This window comes from Pinus tabuliformis, chromosome 3_2 (genome assembly GCF_031772625.1).
Source record: "Pinus tabuliformis cultivar Carrire ecotype Pingquan chromosome 3_2, CPIR1, whole genome shotgun sequence".
NCBI lineage: Eukaryota > Viridiplantae > Streptophyta > Pinopsida > Pinales > Pinaceae > Pinus > Pinus tabuliformis.
The window spans coordinates 380,050,547-380,068,010 of record NC_142302.1 but is presented as its reverse complement, the minus strand read 5'-3'; the positions used below and the strand labels follow the sequence as shown (position 1 = coordinate 380,068,010).

At 41.1% G+C, this 17,464-nt stretch overlaps 1 protein-coding gene across 3 annotated transcripts in view; it reads right to left on the bottom strand.

Moving 5' to 3' along the window:
• LOC149181004 (two pore calcium channel protein 1-like) overlaps nucleotides 1-17,464 on the bottom strand; it is a 534,602-nt gene that overhangs the window by 378,114 nt on the left and 139,024 nt on the right. For all 3 annotated transcript variants that reach the window (XM_089416403.1, XM_089416401.1, XM_089416402.1), the window contains exons 8-9: nucleotides 9,867-9,972; nucleotides 9,487-9,564 (exon numbers count right to left, since the gene is read on the bottom strand). In XM_089416403.1, coding sequence (XP_089272529.1) covers nucleotides 9,487-9,564; nucleotides 9,867-9,972 — 184 coding nt within the window. The remainder of the gene's footprint in view (nucleotides 1-9,486; nucleotides 9,565-9,866; nucleotides 9,973-17,464) is intronic.

The following is a 17,464-nucleotide window of genomic DNA, read 5'->3' as shown; positions in this document are numbered from 1 at the left end:
TATAGGTATGTGGACCACTTTTGATGGCGATCATTCTGCAACTTCCCTTGCATCTGTATGAACTGTAGGGGTCGGTGGTTTGTGTGGATGATCGTTTCCTTCCCTAAAATGTAATGCTTCCATTGTCGGCAAGCCTGCACAATGGAATACATCTCTTTGTCATAAGTGGATACTTCCGGACTGTGTCTGAAAGTGTCTCACTGTGATATGCCACTAGATGCCCCTGTTGAGTAAGGACTGCCCCAATAGCATAGTGAGAGGCATTTGTCTCAATCTCAAATGATTATTGCAAGTCTGGTAAAGTGAGCACTAGTGCAGAGCAGAGGTGATGTTTCAACTCTGCGAATGCCTTCTGTTGAGATTCAGACCAAAAGAATTTTTCTTTCGCTCCTCCCTTGGTGACTTGACTCAAGGGCCAAGTGATATGAGAGAATCCCAACACGAACCTGCAGTAGAAATTAGCAAGACCCAGAAAGCTACAGAGCTCTATTAGAGTGGTTGGGGCTAGCCAATCCCGAATGACTTGGATCTTGGCTGGATCCACATGCACCCCTCGTTCATCAATAATGTATCCCAGATACTGAACCTGGGTCATGCCAAAAGTGCATTTCTCCAAATTGGCACACAGCTTGTGTTGTCGCAGTGTTTGGAGAACCTGTCGGATGTGGTGGAGGTGCTCTTCCCAACTCTGGCTGAAGATCAAGATGTCATCCAAGTATACCACTACAAATGAGTTGGTGAATGGCCGTAAGATGTCATCCATCAACCTCATGAAGGTTGCAGGAGCATTCGTCAACCCAAAAGGTATAACCAACCATTCAAAAAGGCCCTCCTTGGATTTAAAGGCATTCTTTCACACATCGGAGGGTTCGATTGGTACCTGGTGATAGTCGGACTTCAATTCAATCTTGCTGAAATATTTTGCCCCCTTCAGTTGTTCCAGAAGGTCATCAATTCGTGGGATCGAGTACCTATTCTGGACAGTGATCTTGTTCAGCACCTAATAGTCAATACATGTCTCCAAGTCCCATCCTTATTCTATACCAACATGATCAAGCTCCCACAGGGCAATGAACTCGGACGGATGTGACCTTTCTATAGCAGCTCTTGAATCTGCCTCTTGATTTCATCGTTCTCCAGAACGGAGCGCCGATAGATTGGTCCATTGGGCAGCAGCGCACCTGGGGTCAGATCGATGGAGTGCTTGACCTGACAGTGCAGAGGCACCCCTGTGGGGGAGGTGAAGATATCCTCGTACTCCTCCATGACCTTGTCCATCTGTTGTTGCTGTGCGGAGGGGCCCTGTCTGGAGGTCGTGGCCACCGTCTTTTTCTTTCCCTAAGGGTGTATCATCAGGAAAACAAATTTCCTGGTTTTGGAAATGAACTTACTACATTGTTTTGCAGTAACCAAAGAGATGGCGATAGGCGGTGCTACCTCCAGTATCCTGTACAACTTATTTCCCAAAGTAACAATAACAGCACGAGGCCTTGACTCATACACAGCATGTCACTTCCATAAGTATGGTTGGCCTAATAATACATCACAAACATCAAGGGGAGCAACGTCACATAATACCTCATCCGTGAAGGGCTTGATGTTGTATGGAAGACGGCACTGCTGGCTCACGCGAAGATCCTTTCCTTGGTAAAGCCACCCGATGGTGTACAGTTGTGGATGTATTGTGGTCAGTAAGCCAAGCCGCTTCACGACCTCTGCCGAAATGAGGTTCTTTTGGCTCCCGCTGTCGACAATGAACTGTAGCGAGGAACCATTTACCCACATCTCGGAGTGGACGAGGCACTCCTCCTCCTCTAGATCTTCAAGTTCCTCCTTCTGGATCTTCGTGGTGGCAACGTTGGCGTTGGGCTCCGCATCGATAATCTGCTTCCCTTTGTCATTCCCCTTGTCGGGTTCTGACTCAGAGTCGTAACATGCATCTAATTCTGAAGCCTTTAGCTCGGCTTGCAGTGACCGCTTGGCCCGACACTCACTTGTGTTGTGAGTGGAGCTCGTATGGAACTCACACCACTTTCTTGTGTCTTTCGCTTCACGACGTTGTTCTTTGCTTGCGGCTTTGGCGGGTTGTCTTGGGCCGCCACACCTTGGCTTTGTCCTTTGTTCTGCGGTTTGGGGGCACCTTTCCCTTGCTTCGAATTCGCAGATCCAAAGTCTCGTTTCTTCTATTTAAACTTTTGCTCGATCTTGACCGCATATCGGTATGTCGTGCCGAGTGAGGAGATGTCCAGGAATTCCATCTCGTCCTAGATGTACCTGTGCAGGCAGCCGAGGTACTTGAGAACCAAATGCTTCTCAGAATCCTTGATACCCAACTTCGTGCGAAGGGTATGAAAAACATTAGTAAAATCCGGCACATCTTGGTCCCTTCCCTGTCGTAGCGTTGTCCACTTTATGTATTTATCCTCATAGCTCCTGACAAGGTAGTACTGCTCCTTGATGGCATCCCGGAACGAGTTCCAAGTGGGTGCGGTTGAAAACAGTGAGTTCGTACTTTCATCCTTCTACTCACAGTAGGTTTCCCACCAGTCCTTGACGTGGGGGTCTGCTTTGAGAAGTGCAAAGATGATGTTTCCCGGCTGGAAAAATCATGAACAGAAAAATATCCTTCTAGCAGATTTAACCATTTATCTACAGCGTCTACATCTATCTGACCCTCAAATATGGGAATGTCAAAGCTAACTTGTACCTGCCGGAAGTAGATGCGTCGCCCTTGGGTAGCCGCCGAAGGATCTAGGCAAAGTTGTCCATCATTGCGTTCCTTTGTCGCTCAAGGAATAGGATCTCCTACCCCCTCGTCTTTCTTTTCATCCGCCATGGGAGGCCGTCGGGATTTGCGAGGCTGGTCTTGCAAAGGTTTGACCAGTTCAAGCCCTAACTCCTTATATCCCGACCTCATTGGGGACATGCAAAGAAAAACAGAGAAAGAGCAGACCCCTCTGATACCACTGATCCGGATTTAAACAGGAACGCAACAAATTACAGATATAACCATAAATACAAAGATGCAGTAGAAATAACACTTCATTTCATTAATATCAAATACTGAAATATGCTTACAAACAGAATGGAAATAAGACTAGCTCAGGCGATGGTAGCTTATCTCTGAGAAGAGATGTGGTGGCTACATGCCTCTGAAATGCGTTACAATGAGGCTCAAGGGCCTTTTTTATTATTGAACAATAAGAGCAAACCCTAAACAACCAAAAGCCTAACCCGAGGAGATGTAACACCAAGAGTTTATGGGCCCCGTTGGAGTGAGTTGGACAGCCAACTTCCTGGGGTCACGACTTGTTCATATTATCTCCGTTTGACGCACATGATAACCCGATGGAAAGATCTCTCCGAGAACTATGACGGAAAGGACAATTTTAGACGGAAAAGACGATTTTAGGTAGAAAATCGTTGGCGGTAGATTGCCAAAAAAAAGTCATATAGGGCCTCAAAACGGCTCCGAAAGTTTAGGACCCAAAAAACTGCTAAAAATAGTAAACTGTGCTACAATTAAGGAAACTGAAAAACTGAAAGAAACAATGGTGGGGGTCCAAGTGGAATTGGCGGGTGGCCACCAATATCCACCTCGATCAAAATAACTTGTTCGAATTTAAACAAGTAGAAGAAATAAACCAACAGAATATAGATTAATTTTCTAACGGTTAGACTTAGAAAATTCAACACTGCATAGGTATATAAGCAGGGCTTCATTGTAACATTCGGAATCTTCGTACATTTTATATATATTAATAAATTGTTATTACAAATACCTTTTGTGTATTTTACATTTTAAGTCAACCAGTTACAATTTTGTTGCTTCAGATAGATTCTGTGATAAGACCAAGTAAGGTTCCTAGGACTACTAATCTTTAGAGTCCTCATAGGCTCTAAATCCAAATTATAATTACAGAATTATAGAAGGTATAGAATTAGATGTGGGGAAGAGATTTACTTTCCGTATAAAAATAATGTTGTAAACAAGATTAATAGATGCAAAATATAATTTGTTGTTCATGCATGTTAATATGTATTATATGCCGACTCCTTTCAACATAGTGGGTTGTTGGTTGGACTCTATAATAAGACCAAAGGCTCATAGTACTACTAATATTTACCGTCCTCATAAGTCGTACATGTCACATCTAAAATGGGAAGGACCTTCGCAGAACTGTAGGGTAGATCAGTGACTTTACTGGAGCTGCCCCTCTTATTCTAACAACTGAATGAAAATTGTTAAATGCAGCAAGCCCATTTTAAATGTCCTTATTTTTTAATTATACATTGCACATGGTTGATAGACAATGGAGACACGGGACACATGACAGGAGCATGGGAACAGTTTGACAGCTTAACCAAGTGGGATGCAAAACTGCACATAGAGTTTGGTGATGATGTCAAACATGCAATAAAAGGGGTTGGGACAATGATATTCCAACTTGATTCAGTAGGCAAGATGGAAGTGAAAAACATGCAATGGGTGCCAGAACTCAAGTGGAGTCTGCTCTCAATCTCTATGATGGAGAGAAAGGGGTTATGTGTAGCATTCCAGGATGGGAAAGTACTAATCCGACCCAGGGGATCTCGCTCTGATGAAGGACGTCATTAGAGTTAGAGAGAGAAACCTATATAGGCTAAAGGGTCAGGCCATCCTATTAGAGCGATGGCACGAAGCAAAGCAGAGCCAGAGGACAAGGAGTGAGAAGCTTTGAAGGTTGAACATCTCAGAGGGAGTCAACCTTTAGGTTCAAGAGGGGAGGCGCAGTCGACAAATTCTTCCAAATTTATCAAGAAGGTCTCCTTGTATGAGATAACCTTATAGGATGTTCAGTAGAAGAAAGCTTTTAGGAACCAGGCCAAGAAGAGCAAGACTTCGAGGATGTTTCCAAACTAGGTGGCAGGAAGGATTCTGTTCAAAGGCAATAGCCATGGCAACGGATACAGTTCTAGGATCGAAGTTAGTTCCAGGGCATAAAAGCACTTCCTTCGCTATGAGGGAATCTTGATGTTTGTAACTCGTGTAGGTACTTTTTCAGAGGCCTAGGTGTCTAGGAGTGCAAAAGTCACCCAAGATCTCCTTAGACACTTTCTCTGGTGTGAGCAATTTGCATTCGTAACCTAGCTTAAGTTTTATCTTAGGAAAAGCACATAATTGCTATGTCGGCTTATTGAGCTAAAGAAACATTAGAAAAGGTATTTAATTTACTCATTATGTTTTAATCTTAGCCCTTGACCTCAAGTGAGGCGAGATTTAATCTCGACCATCAATCACTTTGGAGATTAGGGTCAAGGATTTAGCTCAACAAAATGTTGTAAACGCAAGGCTAAGGAGAGAGAGAAGGCACGCCATACAACAACACCAAATTGAGAGAGGCATCTCAATGAAGAGTGTAGTACTCTAGTGTGTTGGGTCTGACGAAGGGGGAAGCAAGGAGATCCGGATCAGATCCAGTGTTGTACATGTATTTCCTCAGTTGGGCCATTATCCTAGGACGGAAGCCCAAGTAGGTTTTGAATCAATTTAATGATGAACTGATTTGATTAGGCAGAATTTTTTGTGACATTTTATGAGATTGGTTATGTTTTTTCTTCTACTCATTTAAGTTAAGAATCTAGTTGTGCATCCATTCAGTAGTTTGGTAATCTGCTATGTTAATGGTTTGACGTGTGCTAGGTTCGCAAGAAAACTAACACATCATTGCCAAGGATAGTCCAATTCCCAAGATTCATCATATTGACTACAGTGATTGGATGAACATATTTCTTTGAAGATCTTATTCTCATCTAGCAACTTCATAAAGGAATGAAGAAAAAACATTGCAAAATAGTGTGAAGTATTGTCGTGAAACACTATCTATCTCGTGTTGTGTTTAATTAAACATCCCCAAGTCCTTCCTATAATGGTAATTCAAAGCTCGTTATCGCTCAAACTAGCAGGGGACCTAAGGGGAATCCCTAAAGGGAAAATGCTAGGCCAAGGGCAACAAATGGACTCTTAGCTCATAGTCACCTCAGCGAAGGCTCCCTTCTATTTACGAACTTTCACTGATGGGAGGAGACCAAGTATGTGTGGGGTCACTAATGAAGGATAAGTCAATGGATATGAGTGACCTCCCTTTCCCAAAATTTGAAGGATAAAGATTGCTTGCTTTGTAAGCAAGGTACTAGGTAATCAAAGGAAAGGAAGCAAGGATTTGAGGGTTAGATTTATGGGAAAAGACTTGTGAAGGAGTTTCCCAATCCCTAAAATCCTTGTTAGAATTGGTATCCCAAATGGTTCTTGAAGAATGGTCTTTCAAAGGAGTGGGACCACACGAGGCCAAGTGGACCCAGTCTAGGGTATGAGGAAGGAATGTAGCAACCAATGATATTCTTACCCTAGACAAGGTCAAGAGAGGATCAAAGAAAATATAATTTCTCAAAGATGTTGATTTGACCTTGGGAAGTGCTAGCCTTGGGGATGGCAGGCCAAGTTTTGGTCCCAGAGCTAGGGTTTGGCTTTTCTCCAAACTACCGTCGAAATGTCTTCAAACTTGGAGGAGGGCTAGAGGAAAGGCCAGTGCAGCAGACCCTAGGAGATTGAAATTTTTTAGTGGCTAACTTGTCGGTAAATTGATGCCCTAGGCACCCCAATGTCGCTAGACTTAGGAGAAGGTGAAAGAATAAGAGTTTGGTGACCACCCTTGGTAGATCAGTTCCTTAATCATTGGGAGAATGGAGTCTATGTTGATTATATGTAAGATTTATTGGTTCCCAATCAAGGAGGCCTCAAAATTACTTCACAAACCCTCTAGGTCAAGTGAAAGCAATCTTGCATCTTTTATACTTCAAATGCACAAGAGGAATGGCTTATCAAGGTCAAATTTTACCTCTAGTAGATTTTGCTCACACTACATGGCCCATACATGGAGAGGACATTATAATAGAGACAATTCCACAATATTAAGCAATAATTGCATGCAACAATTAGCCCTAAAACAACAAAAATCCCAATCCAACATATATGACAAAAAGTAACAAGAATAACATCAAAATTTTGTACTTATATGCAGTAGGGTATATCCAACCATTCACAAATGACAATAAAGAAGCTCCAAGAGAAGATAGACCAACAACCATACATCAAAATTCATCCATAAAAGCTCTAAATCATCCTCCAGAAAAAAAGTGCGAAATTCTCTAAGGAAGAGAGAGATCTAATCCAAAGTGATGATGAGAAATGAACTCATATGACTCCTATTTATACACAACTTAGGAGTTCGAATTAGCGTCCTTGGCCTACATAAGCCCCGAAAATAAAATAATGTGCTAATAATACAACTTTTGGCGACAAGCCCACCAAACTAGCTCATCAATGAAAATGTAAGTCTCTCAAGAGGTCAAATAATAATCTATGCATGTTGTAGGGCCCTCTAAGAGGCCTATTGAGATTCATGGGTGCCACAATGAAGAATTTGACCCTCAAAAGTAGTGGAAAAGGGGTTGGCCCTTTGTAATAACCTATGGTGCTCCAAATGACATGTGGGGGCACACAAGTGTCCTCATGGGTCTCCAAACAAATCGAAGATGCCTGTGGGTCACCTGCAAGGGCTAGGATGATAGTGTAGGTGATGCCACATCATCGTACAAGTCTTAGATCATCTGCCAAGTGTATGGTGTAGATCTGGGGCCAACTGGGCATGATAGATTAAGTGCATCCTCCTCATCCAATAAGTGAACCACAAGCAATCTCTAAATCGCTTTGGGGATCCATGGAGTGCAATCTGCGGCTGTGGAGGCTCATTGCTCTCAACACTCACCCTACATGTGCCAATGTAGCCCTTTAGAGGATTAGGACCCCGTATAGGGAGACCAAACCCAAATGGAAACCATCTGCAATCCTGCATAAGATCCAATGCATCCCCTAGCCTTCCAGTACAACAAGTCATTAGAGAAATCGAGTAAATGAGCTTACCTAATCATGGACCACAGGTGAGGATTTCATAATGGCCTACGCTTCCATAATAGGTTTCGAGGTGTGCCAATGTCTCCTAAACTCCAAATGGGGTTAACCAAGTGCCCTATTAGGTGGTTTCTATCTCTAAAGGGGATAATATAGTCAAGGTACATCCGTCAAAAGGTGGTGGCATGTGACAGATAGGTGAATGAAGTAGGGGATGAGAAGGGGCAACCCTGGGTCACATGCTGGGGTACAAGGGTAGCTAATAAGAGGAAAGCCCACACTTGGGTTTATAATGACTAGGAGGGAGCAATCGTGGTACATGAGGTGCCTCAGCCTTGGTTTTTCCACCATTCTTTATATGTCTTTTGCCTTTTTATGATTTTCTTTGATTAACTGCTTGGGGCTCAAGGGGTTAGAGCATGATGTATAAGATATAGTAGTGAATTCCCCCTTTTAAGGTGGGGTAGTTCATTGCCCACCAGGGGTTGGGACAATCATGGGTTCCTATATGATGAAGAAAGCTCATAGAACCTGTAGGAACCAGGGTGATGGCCACGATGATAGGGTAGAGCTCATGTATTGGCTTTTGCCCACGTGCTAAATGTTTTTGTCCCGACCATCTTTTGCATTTTGTGGTACTTTTCCTATTGAATGTGGCCATATATGCTTTTAACTTTCTTTTTAGCTGCATCAACCTCTGGGCTTCATTCCAGACCATGACCCAAGGTGTGGGCAAGGGGAAGGGGCGAGCTAACCCTATGTGGACCTAATGGAGGGATGTGGACCCAGGTGGGAGAAATGATGGATGGGGTAATAATGAATGGAAAGAGGGCAATATAAGCGGATAAGGGAGTGGGACCACGCAACCAAAATTGGGGTTTCCCGTGAAATACCATCCCTGGAACCAAATGGTCAGTAAAAGAGATCCCACGGGACTAGAATCCAAGACGAATTCCTAAAAGTAGTCTAGGGGACAAAAGCACAGACCTAGCCCATCCTTTCTACCGAAGCCCCCATTAATCCATGCCCAAAAGTGTCCATAATAAGCACACTACAATACTCAATTTCAAAATGACAAGGCATACTTTTAGATTCGAGAGGCCCAACTTCAAACATATGAACATGATAGATGGGCGAGGGACCACATGGTTGGCTCAGGGGGCGGAGAAATGGCACAATGAGCTAGCTGATGGCTGCAAGGGGCTTTTGGCTTCCGGCTGAGGACCATCTCGGAGAAAACTTTTCTCCTACGGATATTACCCACAAAATGGTGGGTAACAAAGCTCACTAGAAGAAGCCTACAATGTCCATTACTTGCATGGGCCTTTCAAGACAAGGCCAAAGGACTGCCTTATGGGCATGCAGGAATGTACCTATTTGAAAAATAATAGATCTAGAAAAGGTTTTAAAAGAAGATGAGCAGAAGAAAACAACAAAGTTACAAACTGACATTGAGTGGAAATGCATAAAACCAATGGTGAAATATATTATGTTTGAACAGTTTGTGACATGCAAAATTTACTAGAACAACTCACATGTACATCCAGTAGATCAAAAGCTAATTGCAGTGTATCTTCTCGCAAAGTGTCCATCTCAGCCACTTGTTTTGCAAGCTGTTACAAAACACAAATTGTAATCCCTTTATCATTAGGACTCTAAGCACAATCGTAAAATTAGCCTAGAGCATCCATTTGAAGGGACTATGGATCTACCGATAAGAAATATAATACCAATTACTCTTTTTTCCCTGTTTTAATTTTGTCTCTAAATGTAGTAGTAGTGTTAACTGTTTCTTACCTATTAATGCACAAAGAAAAGCAACTTTAAAACAGAAACCTATGCTATACTAATATCAACATTAACGCATTTAATTGTAAAGGAAATATTCTGCATCAGATTCTCTACAGTTTAATACCTGAGATTTAAAACTGTCATAAACAACAGCAAGAATAAGATTTGTCACAAAATATACGCCAAATAGTATGTATATTATGAAAAAGAGGCAAGACATACGCGATGACCTGCATCACACAGACACAAAGGCATGAACATTGAGACAACAAAAAAGTCACTTTATTGGACAAGACACAATACTCAATAAACAATTAAAGTTCATAATTGATATTTTATATCATCCCACGCTGACAGGGAACATCAAAATTATATCTTTATAAGAAGCTATGGGCCTAGTCCTAACTGGAATCAACGATATAAATAGGAAAGCACATAAGCTCTTATATGAAAATTGCTAAAAGTGCAGGGTATTGGTCAGGAATCAGTCCTATTAGTGGACAAACACCCGGATAATCAAGAGTTACACTACAATAATAAACAAATCTAATCGATCAGTAGTAATTAGAAAAGGTAAGTCAATGAAATCACCAATCTTGGAGCTAGAAAGATGCAAAAAAATATGAACGTTTACAGGTATCAAACTCCCTTCTTGAAGCCTTCTACCAGCAAAATATTTAAAATGTCTCTTCATAATCTAAGCTTCATAGTGAATGGCAAACTCTTTTGTCAATAGACACAATTTTTGTTCTAATCAATCTATGCTAGTTCATTCTTGTTCAAATTGATTTTAGCTCCTAGTTTTCCCTGCTAGAAGAGACAGTTCTTACATATTTGGTCATGATTGGTGTAGAGAAGCGTAAATTATTTTACTCTGATAAAACGCCACTTCAGATGATGATTTTCTCTTCTTTTATCAGTTTTACTGTTGATTTCAGATCCTTTTCAGATCTGTTCTTTTTGCTTTAGCCATTAACATGTAGATGATGTTGATTTGGGGTAGCATCGGATGTGCTCTAGCCATAAAAATTGGTGGAGAGCCTAAAGCACAAGAGATCTCCAAGACCCAGAAATGGTTTAAGAAAATTCTACCCGGTGAAGGAGATATTAAAATAGTTAATATTTTTAATGGGTTCCTAAGTCTAAACTTAGGCTAATAAAAATATTAATGAGTATTAATATAAAATTGGGTTAGAAGGTTCTAAATGATATGAATCAAGCCAAATATAATCTTAGCCATTGATTAGAGATGTAATCTCGGCCGTTGAAGACTCAACAGAAAAAGTGTAAGAGGAGGCTTGAGGGTCAGTTGGAGATACACCAAAGTGATCAATCAGTTTGATTTTCTAGAGCGGGGTTTGCTAAGAGAAATCGAACCAGTGATTAGAGTTGCAGCGAGGGGCGGTGAGTGCATAGCAAAGAGGTAGAGATAGTGTCGAAAGACCAGTGCAGAGGCAGAGAGGCAGACACAGAACCAGAAGGAGCCACGCAGAGGCCAGCAATCACTGCGCAAAGGGCCAGAGGGCCTGCGTGAGTGACGCAAAGGGCCAGACAAGCTGCGTAGAGCCTCAGAGGGCTTACGCAGAGGGTTTCAGGCTTACGCAGAGGCCATGAGGGTTGACACTGAGCCTCGGAGAGGTGCTGGAGAGAGTTTCGTGGAGTAGACTTTCAGAATATCTGCTTCCGAAGAGAGGTATTACTGCCAAATTGATTTCTATGTCGGGTGAGCCAGTTTCACATCTAGTTGTACTCAAGAAAATCTGCTTAACAATAAAACCCTCAGAACTGCTGCACCAGTTTTCCCAAGTAGGGTTTTTCCGGGGACGATTGTCCAAAAATAACATTGTCTCTTGTGTGTTTATCTATTTCTTTCAGTTGATGATTGTAGATGGTTGAGACTGCATTGTGTTTATTTCAGTATTTATATGGTTGAATAACTTGTTCAGTAATTAAACAAGTAGGAGAAATAAACCAGATAGTGCAGGGAAATTTCTAACGAGTTAGACTTAGAAATTTCAACATGGTATCAGAGCATTGCAAATCACAGGAGAGCTGAAGGCACCAACGGAATCAAAGAATTTGCAGCAGAAACAACTATCCCAAGTGACAGAAGTTGTTCCTAAGCAGAAAGCAGCAGAGAAGGGTTGACGCAGAGGGCCTGCATCATCAGTTCGAGCCAGAGAAGGGGCCAGCGCAGAAGCAGTGAGAGGCAGAAGAGGCTCACAAAGAGCCACGTCATCCTGCTCAGCCAAGTAGGAGTGACACAGTTGGCTAGTGGACCGATTCAGCCAATACTTGGATTGCACAGAGCCTAGAGGCTGAGTTCTTCAGTTGTTGGGGCATAGGAAGCTGTGGGCAGATTGTGGAGTGTGAAGCTAGTGGGGTGGTGTTGTTGTTGTGACAAAAAAGTACCTAACGGGACAGAACCTGTTATGAAACCAGCTCAAGAAAAGATAGAAAAGATAGATCAACGCCTTAGAATTCAGCCTCTTCGAGGGGGCAACCTCCTTTACATTACATAAATGAACAATTCTTGGATGATTCAAATGACAAAACCTCCTTTCTATATATAGGAGTCTAAGGAGTCACAATATAATCCAGCCGACCTAACAATAATAATATAAAGCCACAAAAATAACAATAGAGGGATTCTATGGGGCACAAAAATAACAATATGGGGGTAATAGGGGCACAACAATATAAATAAGGGGTATAACTACAATAGTAATGGGGTAATCACTAGTATTATAGGGACCCAACATGCCCCTCTCCTTCAAAAAAGTGTTGTCCTCAACGCTTGAGTAGTTCTGGATACTTCTGCATAAAATTCTCATCCTCCCATGTGGAATCTTCAGCGGATAAGTTCTTCCACTTGATAAGATACTCTGAAATTGATCGATTTCGTAGCTGTCGAGTTCTTGTTTCTGTGACTGCTTCCGGTTCCAATATAATTTTTCCTTCCTCGTCAAGTTCTGGCAATATTGTTTGAATTGGGAGCTTGTCGCCTATAACCTTCTTTAAACATGAAACATGGAAAACTGGGTGCAATCGAGAAGCTGCAGGAAGCTCCAATTTGTATGCCATAGTACCAATCTTTTGCAACACCTTGTACGGACCATAATACTTTGGTGATAATTTATTATCCTTCTTAGCTTGCTTTAGGGACATTTGCTTATATGGTTGTAGCCGTAGGAATACCCAATCACCTACATCAAAACTTCTTTCACTGCGATGTTGATCTGCCTGTTGTTTCATTCTATTTTGTGCCAACACGAGGTTATCCTTTAAGAGTTGGAGGACTTGTTGTTGATGTTCGATGTGATGTTCCACTGCCTGAACCTTAGAATTTTCTCTTAAATATGATGTGATGGATGGTGGTTGATACCCATAAAGTGCCATAAATGGGGTCATTTTTGTTGCTGTATGGAAGGAAGTGTTATACCACCATTCAGCCAGAGGCAACCATTTGACCCATTGTGTCTGTTTATCAGATACAAAGCAACGAAGATATCCTTCCAAACATTTGTTTACTATCTCAGTTTGCCCATCAGATTGAGGATGATAAGATGAGCTATGAGCTAACTGAGTACCAAGACAAGAAAATAATTCTGTCCAAAAATTTCCAGTGAAAATGGGATCTCTGTCACTTACAATAATCTTTGGGTTTCCATGTAGCTTTTGAACTGTTTCCATAAATGCAGTAGAAACTGTACTGGCTTTAAATGGATGTGATAATGCACAAAAGTGTGCATACTTGGTAAGTCTGTCAACTACCACCATGATGACACTCTTTCCCTCAGACTTGGGTAAACCTGTGATAAAATCCATTGAAACCTCCTCCCAACGTTGGCTTGGAATGGATAAAGGTTGTAATAGACCCGGTGTCTTAATTGTTTCAACTTTATTTTGTTGGCAAACCAAACATTCCGCCACAAACTTTTGAATATCTGATTTAAGGCCATCCCAAAAAAATTCCTTCTTAACCCTGTGGTAAGTTTTTAAAAATCCTGAGTGCCCTCCTAAGGGAGAAGTGTGCAATTCCATAAGAATCTTTTGTTTTAGCTGGGAATTCTTACAGAGGTATAAGCGATCTTTGTACCATAACGAATCATTTTGCCAGCTAAATGTATCAGAAGTACTGGAATCTTGTTGTAGCTTTCGAATAAGTGCCCACACTTCTTCGTCATTCTTCCATTCCTCCCTTGCTTCGTTTATCCAATCTGGTTGGATAATAGAAATGGCACACAACAATGCTTCCACATCCTCATCCTTTCTTGAGAGTGCATCTGCCACCACATTTTGCTTCCCTTTTTTGTAGATGATTTCAAAGTCATAACCCAACATCTTTGTGACCCACTTTTGTTGCTCTTCAGAGGATAATCTTTGTTCTAAAAAGTATTTAAGGCTATCATGATCCGTTTTTACCTTGAAGTGTCTTCCCATTAGGTAGGGTCGCCATTTCTTAAGTGCATGGAGTATTGCCAACATTTCCTTCTCATAAATAGCTTTGCTTAAAAACTTTCCCTTGATTGGACGACTTTCAAAAGCAATGGGTCTTTCATCTTGCATTAGAACAGCACCAATTCCATTTCCTGAAGCATCACATTCCACAATAAAGGTTTTTGTGAAGTCCGGTGTAGCTAAGACCGGTGCTTGGCACATTGCCTCTTTAAGATGTTCAAAGGCCTTTGTTGCTTCCGGAGTCCATGAAAATGAATCTTTCTTCAATAATGTTGTTAGAGGTGCTGCTATTCTCCCATAATTCTTAACAAACTTGCGATAATACCCTGTCAACCCAAGAAATCCTCGCAGATGCTTTATGGATGTGGGGATTTTCCATTCCTTAATGGCTTTAATTTTGCTAGGGTCTACCTTAACTCCTTCATGAGATACAATATGACCCAAATATTCCACCTCCTGGACTCCAAAGAAACATTTGGATCTTTTTGCATATAATTGTTTCTCCTCCAATAGTTGTAGCACCCTGTCAACATGTTCAACATGATCCTTCCAAGACTTGCTGTAGATTAGTATATCATCAAAAAATACTAACACAAATTTTCTAAGGAATGGTTTGAAAATTGAATTCATCAAACCTTGAAATGTTGAAGGTGCATTGGTAAGGCCAAAAGGCATGACCAAAAATTCATAATGACCCTCATGAGTTCTAAATGCCGTTTTCGGAATGTCTTCAATCTTCATTCTGATTTGATGATATCCCGAACGAAGATCCAACTTGGTGAAGTAAATTGATCCATGCAATTCATCCAGTAATTCATCAATGACAGGAATGGGGAACTTATCTTTAATAGTGAGCTTGTTGAGCTCCCTATAATCCGGACACATGCGCCATGATCCATCCTTCTTGTGCACCAATACTACTGGAGCTGAGAAAGAACTTTGACTCGGTTGAATTATACCAGCCTCTAGCATTTCTGCAACCATACGTTCAATTTCACTTTTTTGGACATAGGGATATCTGTACGGCCTGATGTTTGGAGGAACACTTCCTGGAATCAGATGAATAGCATGATCATGATCACGCATAGGTGGGAGACCTTTGGGAGTCTCAAATACCTTGGAATGATTGTCCAGGACTTTTTGGAGATCTGGAGAAATAGATGATTCCAATGTGGAAACATCTAGCGAACATAATTGTGCAATTACACCTCTTTGCTCCTTTTTTAGAAGCTTTGTCATGCCATTAGAGCTGATTATCTTTCCTGGTTTCCCTGCAATACCCCTTAATTCAACTTCCTTTCCTTCCGTAGAAAATTTGATGAAAAGTTCTTGAAAATTAAAAGCTATTGTACCCAAGGATTGTAGCCATTGGACTCCTAGTACAACATCAGCACCTCCCATTGGAATGGAAAGCATTGGGCTAGTCAATACATATTCTCCCATGGATAGCTTGATATTATGGCACTTTCCAGAGCAATTTATTGTTCCTCCATTTGCAATCATCACTTGACACTCTGGTGCTGGATATAGGAAGCAATTCAATTCTTTTGCTACCCTACAATGAATAAAATTGTGGGTGCTTCCTGAATCAATCAACACTATTACCTTTTTCTTCTTGATTTGTCCTTCTATCTTGATGGTTTGAGGAGTGGTAATTCCCGCCAATGCATTACAAGATATGGTCGGATTTATTTGTTCTTCATCTAGGCTTTGTTCCTGGAGTATATCCTCTTCTTTTGACCTTTCTTGCTCCTTTTCTTCTTCCTCTTCACAATCTATGTAGAATAATTTCTTCTCAGCACACTTATGACCTTTAGTGTATTTGCTATCACAACTGTAACAAAGCCCTTTTGCTCTTTTTTCTTCCAATTGTTGTGGTGTCAACCTTGTAGGTTGTGGAAGACTAGGGGCAACAACACTTCCGTCTTTATAGTTGTGAGTGGTATGCTTCCTAGTTGCCATAATTTTGCTTTCCATTTTTCTTGCTAACCTGAATGCCTTCTCTAATGAATCAGGTTCCCAAAGGCGAACATCATGTTGGATATTATCCTTTAAAGACCCTATGAACACATCAATCCTATGCTCCTCTGGAATATCTTTTACCCTTATGTTCAATTTTTGGAACTCCTCAATGTGCTCCATTATTGAACCCTTTTGTTTGAGACTTATCAATTGGCTAAAAAAAGTGTTGCTTTTTGTATCCTCATAATGTGCTATCAATTCTTCCGTAAAAATTGCCCAAGTGATAAATTGTTTACGAGAACAAAGCCATTGATACCATACAAACTGATTTGGTTCCAAATATACAGTTGCCATACGTACCTTTTGTGTGTTTTGCACATTATTGAGATCGAAGAATTGCTCCATCTGTAATATCCATGTGGCGGGATCCTTGCCATCAAACTTCCTCATATCGATTTTTGGAATATGGTGATTCTTCGATCCAACATTAGCGTCTATGGAATCATGATTAACATTTCTTTTGTTCTCATCATGAGTTTCCTTTACTACCTTTTCACCATTAGTAAGTATTTCTTGTAGAAAATTTGTCAAATCTGTCTTCAAATCTGCCATGCCTGTCTTCAAATTTGTGTTCAAATCTATCTTCAAATTGTCCATCTTAGCTTCCATGCCATTCATCTTAGCTTCCACGCCATTTATCTTAGCTTCTGTTAACTTTTGTGAGCGTGACATTTGTTGCACTTGTTCTTGTAATTTTGATATATCATGTAGCATTTCTTCCTCTTCTTCATGAGTCATGCTAGAGCTTTCAGGTTCCTTACTAGGTGTTTGCATTTTCTTTCCTCGGGGCATCAGTTACCGATAATAATGCTATACTATGCCCTTTGAATTCCTTCAAAATAAATTTTCAAACCAAGCTTAAGCAAAAATTTTAAAAAATCTACACACCTTTTTTCACTTTGTAGGAGCTCGATATTGCCTCTGATGTATCTCTGTACTTTCCAATCATCTAATTCTGAATTTGTGACTTGTAGTAGCTCTCTGTGTCCTCTTTCCAATGCCACCAGTCTGATCCAAATTGGATTCTCCAAGAAAGAGTTATGCACAATCTCCCAAGATGACCTGATTATAGACCTTTCCAGAAGAGCGAAGTTGTATGAAGTGCCACGTGTACAATTTTCGATATTTGATTCTGAAAAAGATACACAAGAAACTACAGTCCGTCCTCTTTCTGTACCTTCTTACGAAATTTCAATCTGATTCCCAGAGAGAAAGTTATGACAATTTTCCCCAGGTCAC